This window comes from Hetaerina americana, unplaced genomic scaffold (assembly GCF_022747635.1).
Source record: "Hetaerina americana unplaced genomic scaffold, ioHetAmer1.1.p SCAF_23, whole genome shotgun sequence".
Classification (NCBI taxonomy): domain Eukaryota; kingdom Metazoa; phylum Arthropoda; class Insecta; order Odonata; family Calopterygidae; genus Hetaerina; species Hetaerina americana.
In genome coordinates, this window is record NW_027286797.1 from 2,612,757 (window position 1) to 2,626,947 (window position 14,191).

Genomic DNA, 14,191 nt, shown 5'->3' on the forward strand with positions numbered 1-14,191 from the left:
TAATTTTCTGAGCACAATAAACTTTGTTAATTGTTAGGAGGTGTCATTATTTCCACCACGATACCTCCTTCAATAGTGGTGACCCCGACGTGATTCATTTCGCCCTACGTGCTTAGCCATGCCCTGACCACGCCGTTTTGGTCGATCCCGAATATCTGTACATCTGCCTCGCTATGTGATTATCGGCTCCAGTGTTTCCAATATTGCATTCGTTTTGTTTATCTGTTTTTCCCCACGTTAATTGTTTGTCTAAACGCCAGAGATGTCGACGGACCGAGCCATGCTTCGCGTGCCTCCATTTTGGCCGGAAGAGCCAGCATTATGGTTTGCACAACTGGAAGGGCAATTTTTCCTCGCAGGTATCAGCGAGGACGCAAAAAAATTCTATACGGTGGTGAGCCATTTAGAGCCTCGATTCGCGCAAGAGGTTAAGGACGTTATTTCCAACCCCCCCGGTGACAACAAGTATACTAAGATCGAGGAGGAACTTATTCGCCGATTGTCTGCGTCTCAGGAGCAGAAAATTAGGCGACTCCTTGAGCGAGAAGAGATAGGCGACAGGAAGCCATCCCAGTTTCTCCGCCATCTTAAGGACTTGGCAGGCTCGTCGGTGCCTGACGAGTTCATGCGGTCACTGTGGCTGACCCGGCTACCCACGCCTCTCCACGCCATCTTAGCGGCTCAAGATGGCGTCGACCCAGACGCCGTGGCTTCCCTCGCCGACAGAATTAGTGAGGTGATACTCCGGGAACGAGTGCTCGCTCCTACCCACGCTCAGGTAAGCGAGGTGAGTTCCGACCCGCCATCTTGTTCCGGTGGATGCTCGGGCATGTTGGCCTCCCTCCTGAGCCGAATGGACGACCTCACCCGGCAAGTTGCGGCTCTTTCGGTGGCGCGGCACCCTCGAGAGGAACGCTCCCGTTTCCGAGGCCATTCCCGTTCCCGCAGCCAATCTCGCGGCTCTGAAGACGGACCATCAGGACGCCGTACGACGCCACAACGCTGCTGGTATCACCGGAAGTTTGGTGCCGACGCGCGGCACTGCACCCAGCCGTGCTCATTCCAGGTGCCGGAAAACACCGCGGGCGCTCGGTAGACGCGGGCGCCGACCTTAGCCCTACAGCAAGCCGCCTCTTCGTTACGGACACGACCACAAAGGTACAGTTTCTTGTTGACACTGGTGCTGACCTTTCTGTGTTTCCCCTATCGCTCGTCAAAAGTCCTAGACAGCGGACCGACTACCAACTTTTTGCTGCCAACAATTCCGTAATAAATACGTACGGTTGGGAAGTATTAAACATAAATTTCGGTCTGCGCCGCGACTTCACGTGGAGGTTTGTTGTGGCAGACGTTGCACAGCCTATTATCGGAGTGGACTTTTTAACAAATTTCAGTCTTTTGGTGGACTTCAAGAATTCTCGTCTTACAGACAGTTCGACGACAATTTCCGTCGCCGGAAATATTGTACGCCTCCCGGCAACGCAGATAAAGGCGGTAGTCGGAGAAACCCGTTTTCACGTTCTTCTCTCGCGCTTTTCTGAAATTACGCGTCCAGCAGGGACACCCGGTCATGCGTCCCACTCCACAGTGCATTTCATTCGCACGACCGCAGGTCAGCCGGTGTCATGTAAACCACGTAGGCTTGCTCCCGACAAACTTGCCGCAGCCAAACGGGAATTTGAATTAATGGTGCGATTAGGGACAGCCCGCCGCTCGGATAGCTGTTGGTCCTCCGCCCTCCACCTTGTGCCCAAGAAGGGAGACGAGTGGCGCCCATGCGGGGATTATCGCGCGTTAAACGCTAGGACCATCCCCGATCGCTATCCTGTCCCCCATATCGAGGATTTCGCTGCATCCCTCAATGGTGCTCGTGTTTTCTCCACCATTGACCTCGTGAGGGCATATAACCAAATACCTGTGAACCCGGAAGACATACCGAAGACTGCAATCACGACCCCCTTTGGGTTGTTTGAATTTCCCTTTATGTCATATGGACTGCGAAACGCCGCACAGACTTTCCAACGTTTCCTCGACGAGGCACTCAGAGGTCTCTCCTTCTGCTACGTCTATTTAGACGGTATTTTGGTCGCCTCCCAAAATGAGGACGAACATGAGCATCACCTGCGTGAGCTTTTTGGCAGATTAAAATCATACGGTGTGCTCATTATTCCTGCAAAGTGTGTTTTTGGTGTTCCCAATGTCAAGTTTTTAGGATATAGTGTAAGTGCCGAGGTACAACGCCTTTAAGTGACAAAGTGAGTGCTATCGCCGACTTCCCACTCCCTGTAACTGTGAAACAGCTCCGCCAATTCTTGGGGATGCTGAATTTTTATAGAAGATTCCTTCCCCATGCCGCCGACTTACAGGCCCCCCTCAGTGAAGTGCTACGCGGTGGTGTACACGGCCGCGACAAAGTGGATTGGACGCCCGAACTGCGCCTTTCTTTTCAGCGGTGTAAAGACGCTCTTTCGAACTTTGTGCTTCTCGCCCATCCGGCCCCCTCCCTTCCCCTCGGCCTGTTTACCGACGCCTCAGACTTCACCCTGGGAGCTGTGCTCCAGCAGCGCACTGAAGCGGGTTGGCAACCGCTTGGTTTCTTCTCCAAAAAACTAAGCTCGGCCGAGAGAAACTACAGCCCTTACGACAGGGAGCTCCTGGCGATTTATCGGGCGGTCCGGTATTTTCGCCACATGGTGGAGGGTCGGAATTTTACAATTTTTACAGACCACAAGCCGATAGTGTACGCGTTCCAGCAAAAACCTGACAGATGTTCGCCCCGTCAATTCCGCTACCTCGACCTGATCGGCCAATACTCGACAGACATTCGTCACGTAGCCGGCGCGGATAATGTCGTGGCGGACGCTTTATCGCGCATCGATTCCTTGTCCTCCGCGGTAAATTTTGAGGAGTTAGGCCGTGCACAGGAGGCAGACGCTGAACTTGCTGCGCTCCTTAAGAACTAAGAGTCTTCCCTCAAGCTCAGAAGACTTCCTGTTCCCGGTTGTGCTGTGCACTTGTTTTGTGACACTTCCACCCCTTGTGCTCGCCCATACGTCACTCCCACATTCCGGCGTCAGGCGTTTGATTCGCTTCATAACCTGGCGCATCCCGGAGCAAAAGCGACGATAAAACTCGTGACATCGCGTTTCGTGTGGCCCTCTATTAGGAAAGACTGCCGCGAATGGGCACGCGCGTGCATCCCGTGCCAACAGGTAAAAGTGACTCGCCATGTTGCCTCCCCTGTGCGCAATTTCCCGTCTCCCGGACGGAGATTCGAGCACGTCCACATTGATTTGGTCGGACCTCTCCCAAGTTCACGTGGATTTCGATATTGCCTTACGTGCGTGGACCGTTTCACCCGATGGCCCGAGGCAATACCGATTGGTGACATTTCGGCCGAGACAGTGGCATTCGCTTTCTTTAGCGGATGGATGTCGCGTTTCGGCTCACCCCAACGCATCACTACCGACCAAGGACGGCAGTTTGAAAGCAACCTCTTCCGCCAGCTCTCCCTCATGGCCGGCGCGGAGCATTTCAGGACGACAGCATACCATCCTGAGGCGAACGGGATGGTAGAACGGTTCCATCGACAGCTGAAGGCCGCCATCCGTTGCCACGGGACCACTCAGTGGGTGGACGTACTTCCTGCCATCCTCCTGGGATTCCGCGCCTCCTGGAAGGAAGACCTAGATGCCTCCACTGCAGAGCTAGTGTATGGGGAGCCTCTCCGCCTTCCCGGAGAGTTCCTCTCACCAACCTCTCCATCGCAGCCAGCTGACACCACCTTCATGTCCCAGTTGCGCGAGCATTTCCGGGAGTTGAGCCCTCGCCCCGCTGCCCGCCACGGTTCCCGTCAGGTCTTCATCTTCAAAGACTTGCCGACGGCGTCCCACGTCTTCGTCCGGCACGGCCCCCCGCGGGGTTCTCTTCAGCTGCCGTATGACGGGCCGTTTAAAGTTTTAGAACGGAATGATAAGGCGTACAAAGTCCGCTTACCAAACCGTGATGTGTTCATTTCTCTCGACAGACTCAAACCTGCCTTTACAGTATCCAACCTACCAATTTATAACCACCAGGCAGCTCTACCGCTTCACCACACCGCGCCACAGCTGGAGGCAGCAGAATCGGACGAAAGATGGCCTGCCGCCTTTACATCGCGCCCAGCTACGCTGCCTGCACCACCAGCCCCTCAGCCCCCAGGTGCTGCACCGCGCACACAGCGCGGCGAACGGACAACCCGATCTGGGAGACGCGTGCGCTTTCCGTCGCATCTTGAAGAATTTCAACTATAATTTTCTCTTTTTTTTCTCTTTTTCTTTTGTTGTCTTGACTTCATTACCTAACCTGTCATGCTTCCACCACCGCTACACCCTCCTTCCTTGCCGCTCACCTTATCACCTCCTGTTTCCACAATTTTTCCAATGTCTACTAACCACCAGGGACTATAAAACAACCAAGGGGGTGGTGTGGCGGCTCAACACTTGATTCATTATTGAGCGCCATTGCGAACGCGCCTTCGCCGGCAAGTGTTTTGGCTTCCGGCGTTCGCCACCAGGGTCCGCCGCCAGGGCGCAACCACGCCGCCAGAGCCACTCTCACTCTCACTCTCTCTCTGACTGGCTCTGGACCGTCACGCGCGCCGCCATCGTGGTCAACCCAAAGACGCTGCTTCCTGGTGAAGGATTCTCTCCTGGCTTCGCCACCGCACGGCCGAATATTTACTGAATAATTACTGTTCAATCGCCTCATCAAGGTTTTAATTTTCTGAGCACAATAAACTTTGTTGATTGTTAGGAGGTGTCATTATTTCCACCACGATACCTCCTTCATCCCTATATCTCCTAGGACTCAACTCATGGTGAATATAATCTCACATGGTGTCCAATTGCAAATAGATAAATTCTTTTTTGCTCATTTATCAAGCCACAGACATTATGGAATTCACTCATCAAGTAAGTGTATGCTTCATATTTGATGTATTATTACTTTTATAAACATCTCATGACTATATTTGTACTTGTACTGGTCTGTGACTTCTCAGTCACAATGGGGTGTAATCTGAACTTTACATATCAACCGTATTTTCCAGCCCATATTATAGAGCACTTTTTTACTCAAGAATGTGCTCTAAAACCGGCCTGCATCTTATGGACCGATAGTATATGTGTACTACGACTTATTCCAAAGCCGATTCGCCGGGAAAAGTACTTCCTATTAAGAGTTTTTCCTCTCGTCAGGCTTAGAAAATTGTTTTCTTTTCACTAATTTCGATAATATGCCTGTTTTGAGTCAGTAGTAATAATAGAATTTAAATATTTCTTTGAAGGTACTTCTTTTTCTAATGCCTAAATAAATCGTAAATTTATACAAGGTAGCACGTTTGGTGTAATCTCCCATGTGTTTTTGCCATGAAACTGGATAGACGTTGGGCTGATGGGGATGTCGTCACTGCTAATACATTGTATCGCTCGCGATTAGTTCAAATTCTGCGGGCACTCAACCATAAGCCGTATGATAGTGTCATTAAATGTGTAATCCGTTCCTTTCTAGTTAGTGTGCATACTACCTTGATCAAAAAGTTCCCGGAATAACCACCGTGTGGCGCTCCCATCGTTCCGATTTGAGTTCTGTTTTTTTTGTTAAATTGGTACATCTGTTGTTGATATTCCCTTTAAATCTTAGTGTCATAACTTGACATTTGCAAAAGTTACGTAGCCAAGAGTACATCTATCTCTGTGTGTGTTGGCGATTTTTTACAATTGCAGAAATGGATTTAAATTTGCAACAACGAACTTGTATTAAATTTTGCGTAAAAAACGGATTTAGTGGCGCACGGACGTTGGAAATGTTGGAAAAGTTTTTCGGCAACGATTCTCTAAAAAAAACGGTCGTTTACCAGTGGCACGAGCGGTTCAGAAGTGGTCGTGAGTCAATCGAAGATGATGAACGCAGTGGCAGACCATCGACATCGAAAGTCGGTGAAAAAATTGATAAAGTAAAAGAAATGTTGGTCAATAACCGCAAATTAACCATCAGAGAAATAGCGGAGGACTTGAACATTGCCTATGGATCCGCCCAAGACATTGTGGTTAATGATTTGGGTTTCCGTCGTGTAGCAGCAAAGTTGGTGCCAAAAGACCTCAATTTCATGCAAAAAAGAGACCGTGTTGACGTCGCAAAAGACATGATTTGCGAGGCTGAAACCGATCCCACATTCATCAAAAGGATCATTACTGGAGACGAGACGTGGGTTTATGAGTACGACACGCAATCCAGACATCAGGCAAGTGAATGGCGTTCACCAAATGAGCCGAGACCAAAAAAACCACGTCGTTTTCAGTCAAAAAAGAAGGCAATGCTGACGGTTTTCATGGATTACAACGGTGTAGTGCATCATGAATTTTTGCCAGAAGGCCAGACAGTAAACAAAGAGTATTATTTGGGCGTTATGAGACGTTTGCGTGAAGCAATTCGCCGAAAGAGACCAGAAATGTGGGCAGAAAACTCGTGGATTTTGCACCATGATAACGCACCGTCGCACAGTGCTATCATTATTCGTAATTTTTTGACGAAAAATGCAACAAATACCATCCAACAGCCACCGAATTCACCTGATTTGGCTCCCTGTGACTTCTTCCTGTTCAATCGAGTTAAAAAACCATTACGGGGAACGCGTTTTAGCAGCCGAGAGGAAGTAATGGAAAAATCGCAGGAAGCACTGATGGACATACCGAAAACCGACCGTAACTTTTGCAAATGTCAAGTTATGACACTAAGATTTAAAGGGAATATCAACAACAGATGTACCAATTTAACAAAAAACAACTCAAATCGGAATGATGGGAGCGCCACACGGTGGTTATTCCGGGAACTTTTTGATCAAGGTAGTATATGCATATACCGTTGTGTCGTTATCATATGTATATAATAGTGTACATGTATATAAAATTGGTACCTTGTAAGCCACCGCAAGGGTGTGTGGCAGGGGTTGAAAACACACCAGATTGCTTTGGACCCAAAATACTTTCCCCCCTACCGTAGTTAAATAATATTATTCTGTTCCCTTATCGTTCATGGGAAAATTAGAAAATTATCTATTCTATGCTTAGTCTATCTCATTTTATTTGCATAATCTCTCCGACCGTAGTACGTTGGGGCTAATAATATGTTATCAACACCATTGTGAAAACACCTTTTGTGAACACCTTTTTTTGGCCCCCCTTCCCTGATGTGTGAATTTCACACGCCCTCGGGCTTAGTACTGGGTGAACTCAACCATCACCTACCAAATCGACCGTCGGGTTGACTACTGTGGTTATGGTTTGTTTATTTATATACATATATATATATATATATATATATATATATATATATATATATATATATATATATATATGTGTGTGTGTGTGTGTGTGCATGTGCGTGTGTTTGTGTGTACACACACATATATATATATATATATATATATGTACACACAAACACATGCACATACACATACACACACACACAGTGATAATTTTTCTCAATTTTTTGTCTTTTAAACTGTGTTACACATCTTATGACTCTGGTTCTAGGCTTGAGGCTTTGGTTTAGTTGTATTTGATATGCAGGCTTAACTAGGTTCCGGTGTGTTGACTGCAGAACTGAAAATTTGAATGGAAGTCTGACAAATGTTGCTAAATGTATGTTACTGTGAATAAGATGTTTATAGATGGGAAAGATCTTGAAATATTGGATGGGCAGTTGAAATTGGAGGTTCAGATGTAATTATGCAAATAGCCTTTTTTTGCTGTTTGAATATGACTTGGTAGAAAGTAGATGAGCCCCAGAGAATGGTATCATATATAATATTGGAGAAGATAAGGTCTCAGCGAAGCATTAGTAGCAAGGCTTTGTACACTGCTTTTTTCATAGTTCTTAGGATGAAACACGATGAACTTAATTTTCTTGAAAGGCAATTTACATGGGTTTCTGATGCTATGTTTGAGTCCAAATGGATGCCAATAAATTTTGAGGATCTGTTAAATTATAAATTTTGGATATTCACTGTTGTTAGAGAACTGAGTTTGGATGGGTCAAGAGAATAATATATGGCCTGGGATTTTTCATTGTTCAGTTTCAGACTATTTTCTTTGCACCAGTGTCTTGCCAACTTCAATCTCCATGTACTTGAACTTGAAATTAAACCACTTGGCTTTTCCACACATAAAAAAATTTTATTTACCAGCTGGGTTTCATTATGATATAACATTATAAGGTGATGTTATTACCTGATGATGTTATACCATAACAAAACTTAGGTAGTAGATAAAATTTTTTCTATGTGGAAAAGCCAAGTGGTTTAATTCCAAGTTCAATATAAAGATTTTCCACCAAGTGACACCAGAAACTGCTTTACTCTATGTACTCTTTGAGGTTAATTCATTTATGGAGGTTGCAGAAACTAATATACTGGTATGACCAGAATATAAAATTGCTTTAATCCCACATACTCTTGTTAAAACTATGGGCAGATCGTTAATATAAATGAAAACAAGTATTGGAACAAGAATTGAGCCCTGAGGCTCTTTAATAGATTTTAGTTTGTCTATGGTAATGTATTCAAAACCACTGGCTGTCATAGTGACTGTATCATCACGATCTTTTAAATATTACTAGATCCATTACCTTGGTACCCCCTTGTTCCATAACACAGACACTTTTAGCAAGAATTCTATGATCTCTTTAGTCAAAAGCTTTGGTTAAATCTAAGAAAAGGTCGGTACCTCCTTCTTGTGATCAAGTGCGGTCAAATGATGTTTATGGCTTCACATTTGGCTGAAATGGTGGACCTGTTTTTCATGAACCCATGTTGATGGCTTTATAATAATTTATTTCTACTGATGTGGTTTGTAATTCAATCTTGAAATATTTTCTCTAATATTTTAACAAAAACCGACTGAATAGCAAATGATTGGAAGTTATTAGGGTTGTTCTTGCTTCCTCTATATTTATAAATAGGAAGAACTTTCAAAGTCTTGAGAGGGGTTAGGAAAATAGCTAGGGAGAGAGAATCATTAATTAAATAAAGTAGGGGCTCTTTAATGAAAGGCTAGCACATTTTAATCACAATACATGGGACTCCATCCTCTCCAGGACTACAGTTTGTATGCAGTTGATCTACTACAGTACCTAACTCCTTTTTTGGATATGGATATAAGAAGAGAGACTTATCTCTATGTGTGATGTATTATTATTACAGGTATTAGAGCTGATATGTTTACTGTTAAAATGATTGTAAAGTAGTGATTATATACCTGTATGTGTGGGATTAGTGACTACATTTCCTCATGGATCATTCAGTTGAAGTGGCATGTGTGGGAGTGAGGGCCCGCTGAAGCTATTTATTATCTTCCGGGATTCTTTTGATTTATTTTCAGCATACACAATTCTATTCTTATTGTAGGTATACTTTTCTATGGCCAATACATTATTATACTTCTTTTTGGAAGCTTTATATTCCTTCAATAAGGCTGGTTCATGATAAAATTTTGTTTTTGCAGCCATTTCTTTGAGACTTCTTCATTGCTGTCTAATTTTGTCAGTCACCCAGTTTTTTTTTAATTTTTCCACCCTTTGTAATCTACACATTTTAGGGAAAACAATGCTAAAATGATGGAGAAATTTAGTGTAATATTCCTTGAAACATTCTTCATATGTATCTAATGAATATACATTCTCCAGAGTCTCATTTTGTAATCGTATAGCAAAGTTAAGGTGATTTTCTTGAGAATAATTTCTCTTTACAGTGAATGTTGGTAATATACCAAAATAATGAAGTCCTTTTAGCCCAGCATGTCTGACAATGCTCTATATCCAATTGGGTTTTGGGTGACCCAATTTCTTAATTAACCTTCATTCTACTCCCTCATCGCCCTCCTTAATAAACTCTATCATAAGACAGAAGGACCCAGTAGCCCCATTCAGTCTCTACAGAACACATACTATGTTGCTATATGATATAATGTCGTTTTGGTTGGTGGTTCTTGAAGAAAATTATGTCCAAATCGAGAGAATATTTGTTGCTTTCACTGCAACGCCAGAAATTTTCCTTCTCCCAAAAAGTGACATTTCTAATGGACACAAAATGGAGTTCTTGCATTTTGACAGGTCCTATAGATGAGCCTCAGCTGAATATAATGTAAACTATTACATATAATCCAAGGGCAACTATGTAATCCTTGAACATTTTAATACAGTATAGATGTACAAAATGTTTCCATCTGGCAAACATTTTGTACCATGTACCTTGTTGAGGGATTTGGGGTTGCTGGAAATTATATTAGCGTGGCCGGTGCTAGGAAATACTAATAAATCACATTTAAAGCGTTTGAATAAACAGCAGATTTATTCTGTGTGCTATTACAGACCAAGATCAATGCGGCAAGATATATGTCATGGGTGCATCGTGCACAAGAGGGATGAATACTCGGCTGGGGTTGAGACATGACTGGTTCCGCGTGGGTCGTGTCTAGGGTGACACCTAGCGGCACACCCCTGAATCACACAAACAGATGAACTACCACAAGGGAATTCTCTGAGGTTTTGAAAGCTCACTTATTGTGCTACGGTTAATAATAGTCACATGGGTAGAGCCTAATAGCTACTTGGAAGCCAACGGTATGCCTGAAGCTGGATAATTTAGGAAAGAAATCATGTGATACCATTACTGACAGCTAGCTTCATAAATATTCTGTCAGCACACTTTTATATTGGTATCCAACTGTTTCAGGTAGGTTTTGGATAGATTACTACTATTACCTCCCTTTATTCCATCTAGGACACCAATCCTCTGTCTGTGCCTTCCTTGCTTGCCTTTTCCTGTACTTCCCCTGCACCACAGTCTTCAACATTCCATCCCCAACTAACATATTTCATAATTATTATCCACCATTGCCACCTCTTTGGATTTCTCCTGGCATTACCCTATCCCCCCTCCCAACCATGCTTAGTACTTCTTCATTCATTTTCCTTCTTGTCCATTTTATCTTTAACATCCTTCTCCATACCAACTTCTCTCCATTTCTACCCCTATTCAATGCTTCAACAACCATGTTTCAGTGGAGTAAAAAACTATGCTCTGCATCAAGGATTTGATGAGCCTTTTCTTAAGACGCTAACTCAAAGTCTCTGTCATCAATTTCTTTCTCCTTGTGAAAGCTTCTTTGCCCAATGCAATCCTTCTCCTTACATCTCCACTGCTTTCACCATCTTTCTCCAAAACCCTTCCTTCCAATATAGGTAAACTTCCACCTGCTCTAGGTTTTTTCCACCTATTTTAACTTTCCTCTTTGTCAAAATTCTCATAGCCTTTGACTTGTTTACAATAAAGTCAACATATATGCCCATGACTTTCTGACATTGGTTCTGTCCAATCACAAATTTCTCAGCATTAGATGATGGGCAGCTTAACTCAAGTTTCCATGTGGCACATGGCCTGAGTCACCTCCTTAATGCAGTTCCAGAATCTTGGTTGACTCATTGGATGAAAGAAGTCTTGTCACACTTCTCTTTTGGCCAGAACCGATTAAATGAGCTGGACCATGAGTAGATTTTGGTGAATTGAGTACCTACAAGGGTATTTAGAGTGGTTCTTGGAATTACCCCCAGATGTCAGCCCTAGCCCAACAAGTTTCCCGGGTAGCAATAGGTAATCCTTTATGAGTAAGCACATGTAAAGTCAGTGCTCTAGGAGGAGATGTGTGGTGCAGGTGCCTCCAAGTTGTTGCCCCTGCGTAGTGATTTGTAAAGATGGAAAAAATTGAGATTTGAGCAGTGATTTAACACTTTGTAAAGAAAGTTACGAATGCAAAGAAAATACATGCTGACTTATAAAACACTCAGGGGGCTCTGATTCCTTCATATTCAGCAGTTGCCAAGTGAACAAATGAGTTAAAGTTTTGTTGGGACAGCTTAGATGATGATCCATGCAGTGTTTGGCTAAAATGTGCCACCACCCAAGAAATTATTGCCAAAATGCATTAAATGATCATGGAGGATAGCCAACTGAAAGTGCAGGTGATTGCTGATGCTCTAGGGATATCTTCTGAATGGGCAAATCACAATTTAACAGTGCAATTGAATGTGAGAGTATTATGTGCTAGATGAGTGCTGCAACTCTTGACACACAATTACTAATGTATCAGAATGGAAATTTCCTAACAATGCTTGACCTATTTTAAGGACAACTAACAAGATATTCTGCGCTGGTTTGTGACCACAGATGAAACTTATATCCACTACTATACCCCAGAGACAAAACAGCAGTAAAGTAGAGGAAACATGATGATTCATCACTACCAAAGAATACAAGGCAATACAGTTGACTGGAAAAGTGATGTCTTCATTTTTCTGGGATGTGAAATGAATTCTGGTGATAGATTATCTTACCAATAGAGAATCCTACCCTAACCTCCTGGACCAACTACAGCAAAAGATACATGAAAAAAGGCCAGGTTTGGCAAGAAAGAAAGTCATCTTTCATCAAGACAATGCATGCCATGGCAAGAATACATGAACTAAGATACGAATTGTTGCCACTACTACCTTATTCACCTGATTTGGCTCCATCAGATTTCCTTCTCTTCCCCAAGCTAAGCATTTTCCTCAGCGGATGGAAATTTTCTTCAAACAAAGAACTAACAGCTGAAAATTGGTATTTTGCAGGCCTGGAGGAATCTAATATTCAATATAGGATGAAGACGTTAGAACCATCACTGGATCAAGTGCATTAATGTAGAAGGAGATTACATTGAAAAATAAAAAAGTTTACCTGGGTTAAGTTGCATATTTCTATTCCATTCAAAGATCTTTTTTAATATCCTTTGTAATTTCATAAGACTTCAGATCTGATAACTAACAATCATATTAATTTGAACAGTACGCATAAAGTAAGTAATCCACACACACCCAGGTAATATGGAGTGATGATAATAACATAGGAGATGAGCTCTATGAATAAAAAAAAACCATAAACACAGTAATCAACCCGAAGGTCGGTTTAGTAGGTGATGGTAGAGTTCACCCAATACTAGGCCCTATACGGCGTGTGAAAATTCACACATCAGGGTAGGGCCAGTTCCTTTCCCTGTGCCGGTTATGGTTTCCCAGGAAGACCTGGTACCCAAAAAATCACTTTAGCTTGGGTGGAGCTGCAGGTGCCCAGAGTGCCTTGCCCGGGAATCGAACCCGGGACCCTCTGGTCAGCAGTCCAATGCTCAACCCACTGGACTACCATGACCCACCAAATCAACTAAAAATTAAAGAGTAAGCCGGTAATCAGTCCATGCTTCTCGTCAGTATTGCTTCTCATTATACAAAGTAAGCATTATGTAACATGAGACTTTCTGCCACCACCATTATTGGTGGTCACCGAAGAGCATGTTTTTTCACCTGGGTAATACTGACTGAAGTATCTAATGAACAATTCTTTTGCCATAATGCAGTTTAAATGCTGTTTTATTTTTATATCCATGATATTTTGACAGAAAATCATGTGGTATTTATCATCTTACCACCTTATTTTATAATTACGCTCTTGTAAACCTGTACATTTTCACCTTACCCTAATCTTTTTCCTCCACTGGGATTAATTTGAACTTTGCTCAGCATACTCAAGAAATTTTAGGAAAAAAGAAGATGGTAGTTTCAACTTGCCTTTCCAGACAGTTAAAACTAGAAATAATGTTCCTCCATCCTTCACCCACCCATACTCTTCCAAGATGTGAGAAACTGTATTGGCTCAATATTTAAATTGGAAAAGAATGTTTGACTGACTTAGAAGGAAATAAACATTAATATATACAGAATGACATTATATGACTAACAAAATTCTCGATTTTTTACTATGTAGCTAATGAATCAATACACTCAGTCCTGTCCCCTAACAAAAATATCAGATATTGAAAATCATTTATTAATTAAGGATTTGTTTTCGGAGAAATATTTGGAAATTCCAATAAAACATGGGAAACATATACATATTTAGCTCCTCCCCATGAACAACTATAACCTTGACATGGTGGAAGGGCTTATACATTCTGATGATCCCAAGAGCTTGGCTGTTGGAACCAATACTATTAACTCCTGCCAGATGGGTCGAAAGTTAGGAGCTAGACAAAAGGTAGTCCCCACAGTGTCTGTTCCTCAGTGA

At 43.2% G+C, this 14,191-nt stretch overlaps 1 protein-coding gene across 1 annotated transcript; it reads left to right on the forward strand.

Annotated features, from left to right (window-relative positions):
• Positions 1-262: 262 nt before the first annotated feature.
• LOC139689432 (uncharacterized) lies at positions 263-14,191 on the forward strand. The gene is made up of 2 exons (XM_071586555.1): positions 263-778; positions 14,027-14,191. The coding sequence occupies exons 1-2, from the start codon at positions 263-265 to the stop codon at positions 14,189-14,191; spliced, it is 681 nt and encodes a 226-aa protein (XP_071442656.1).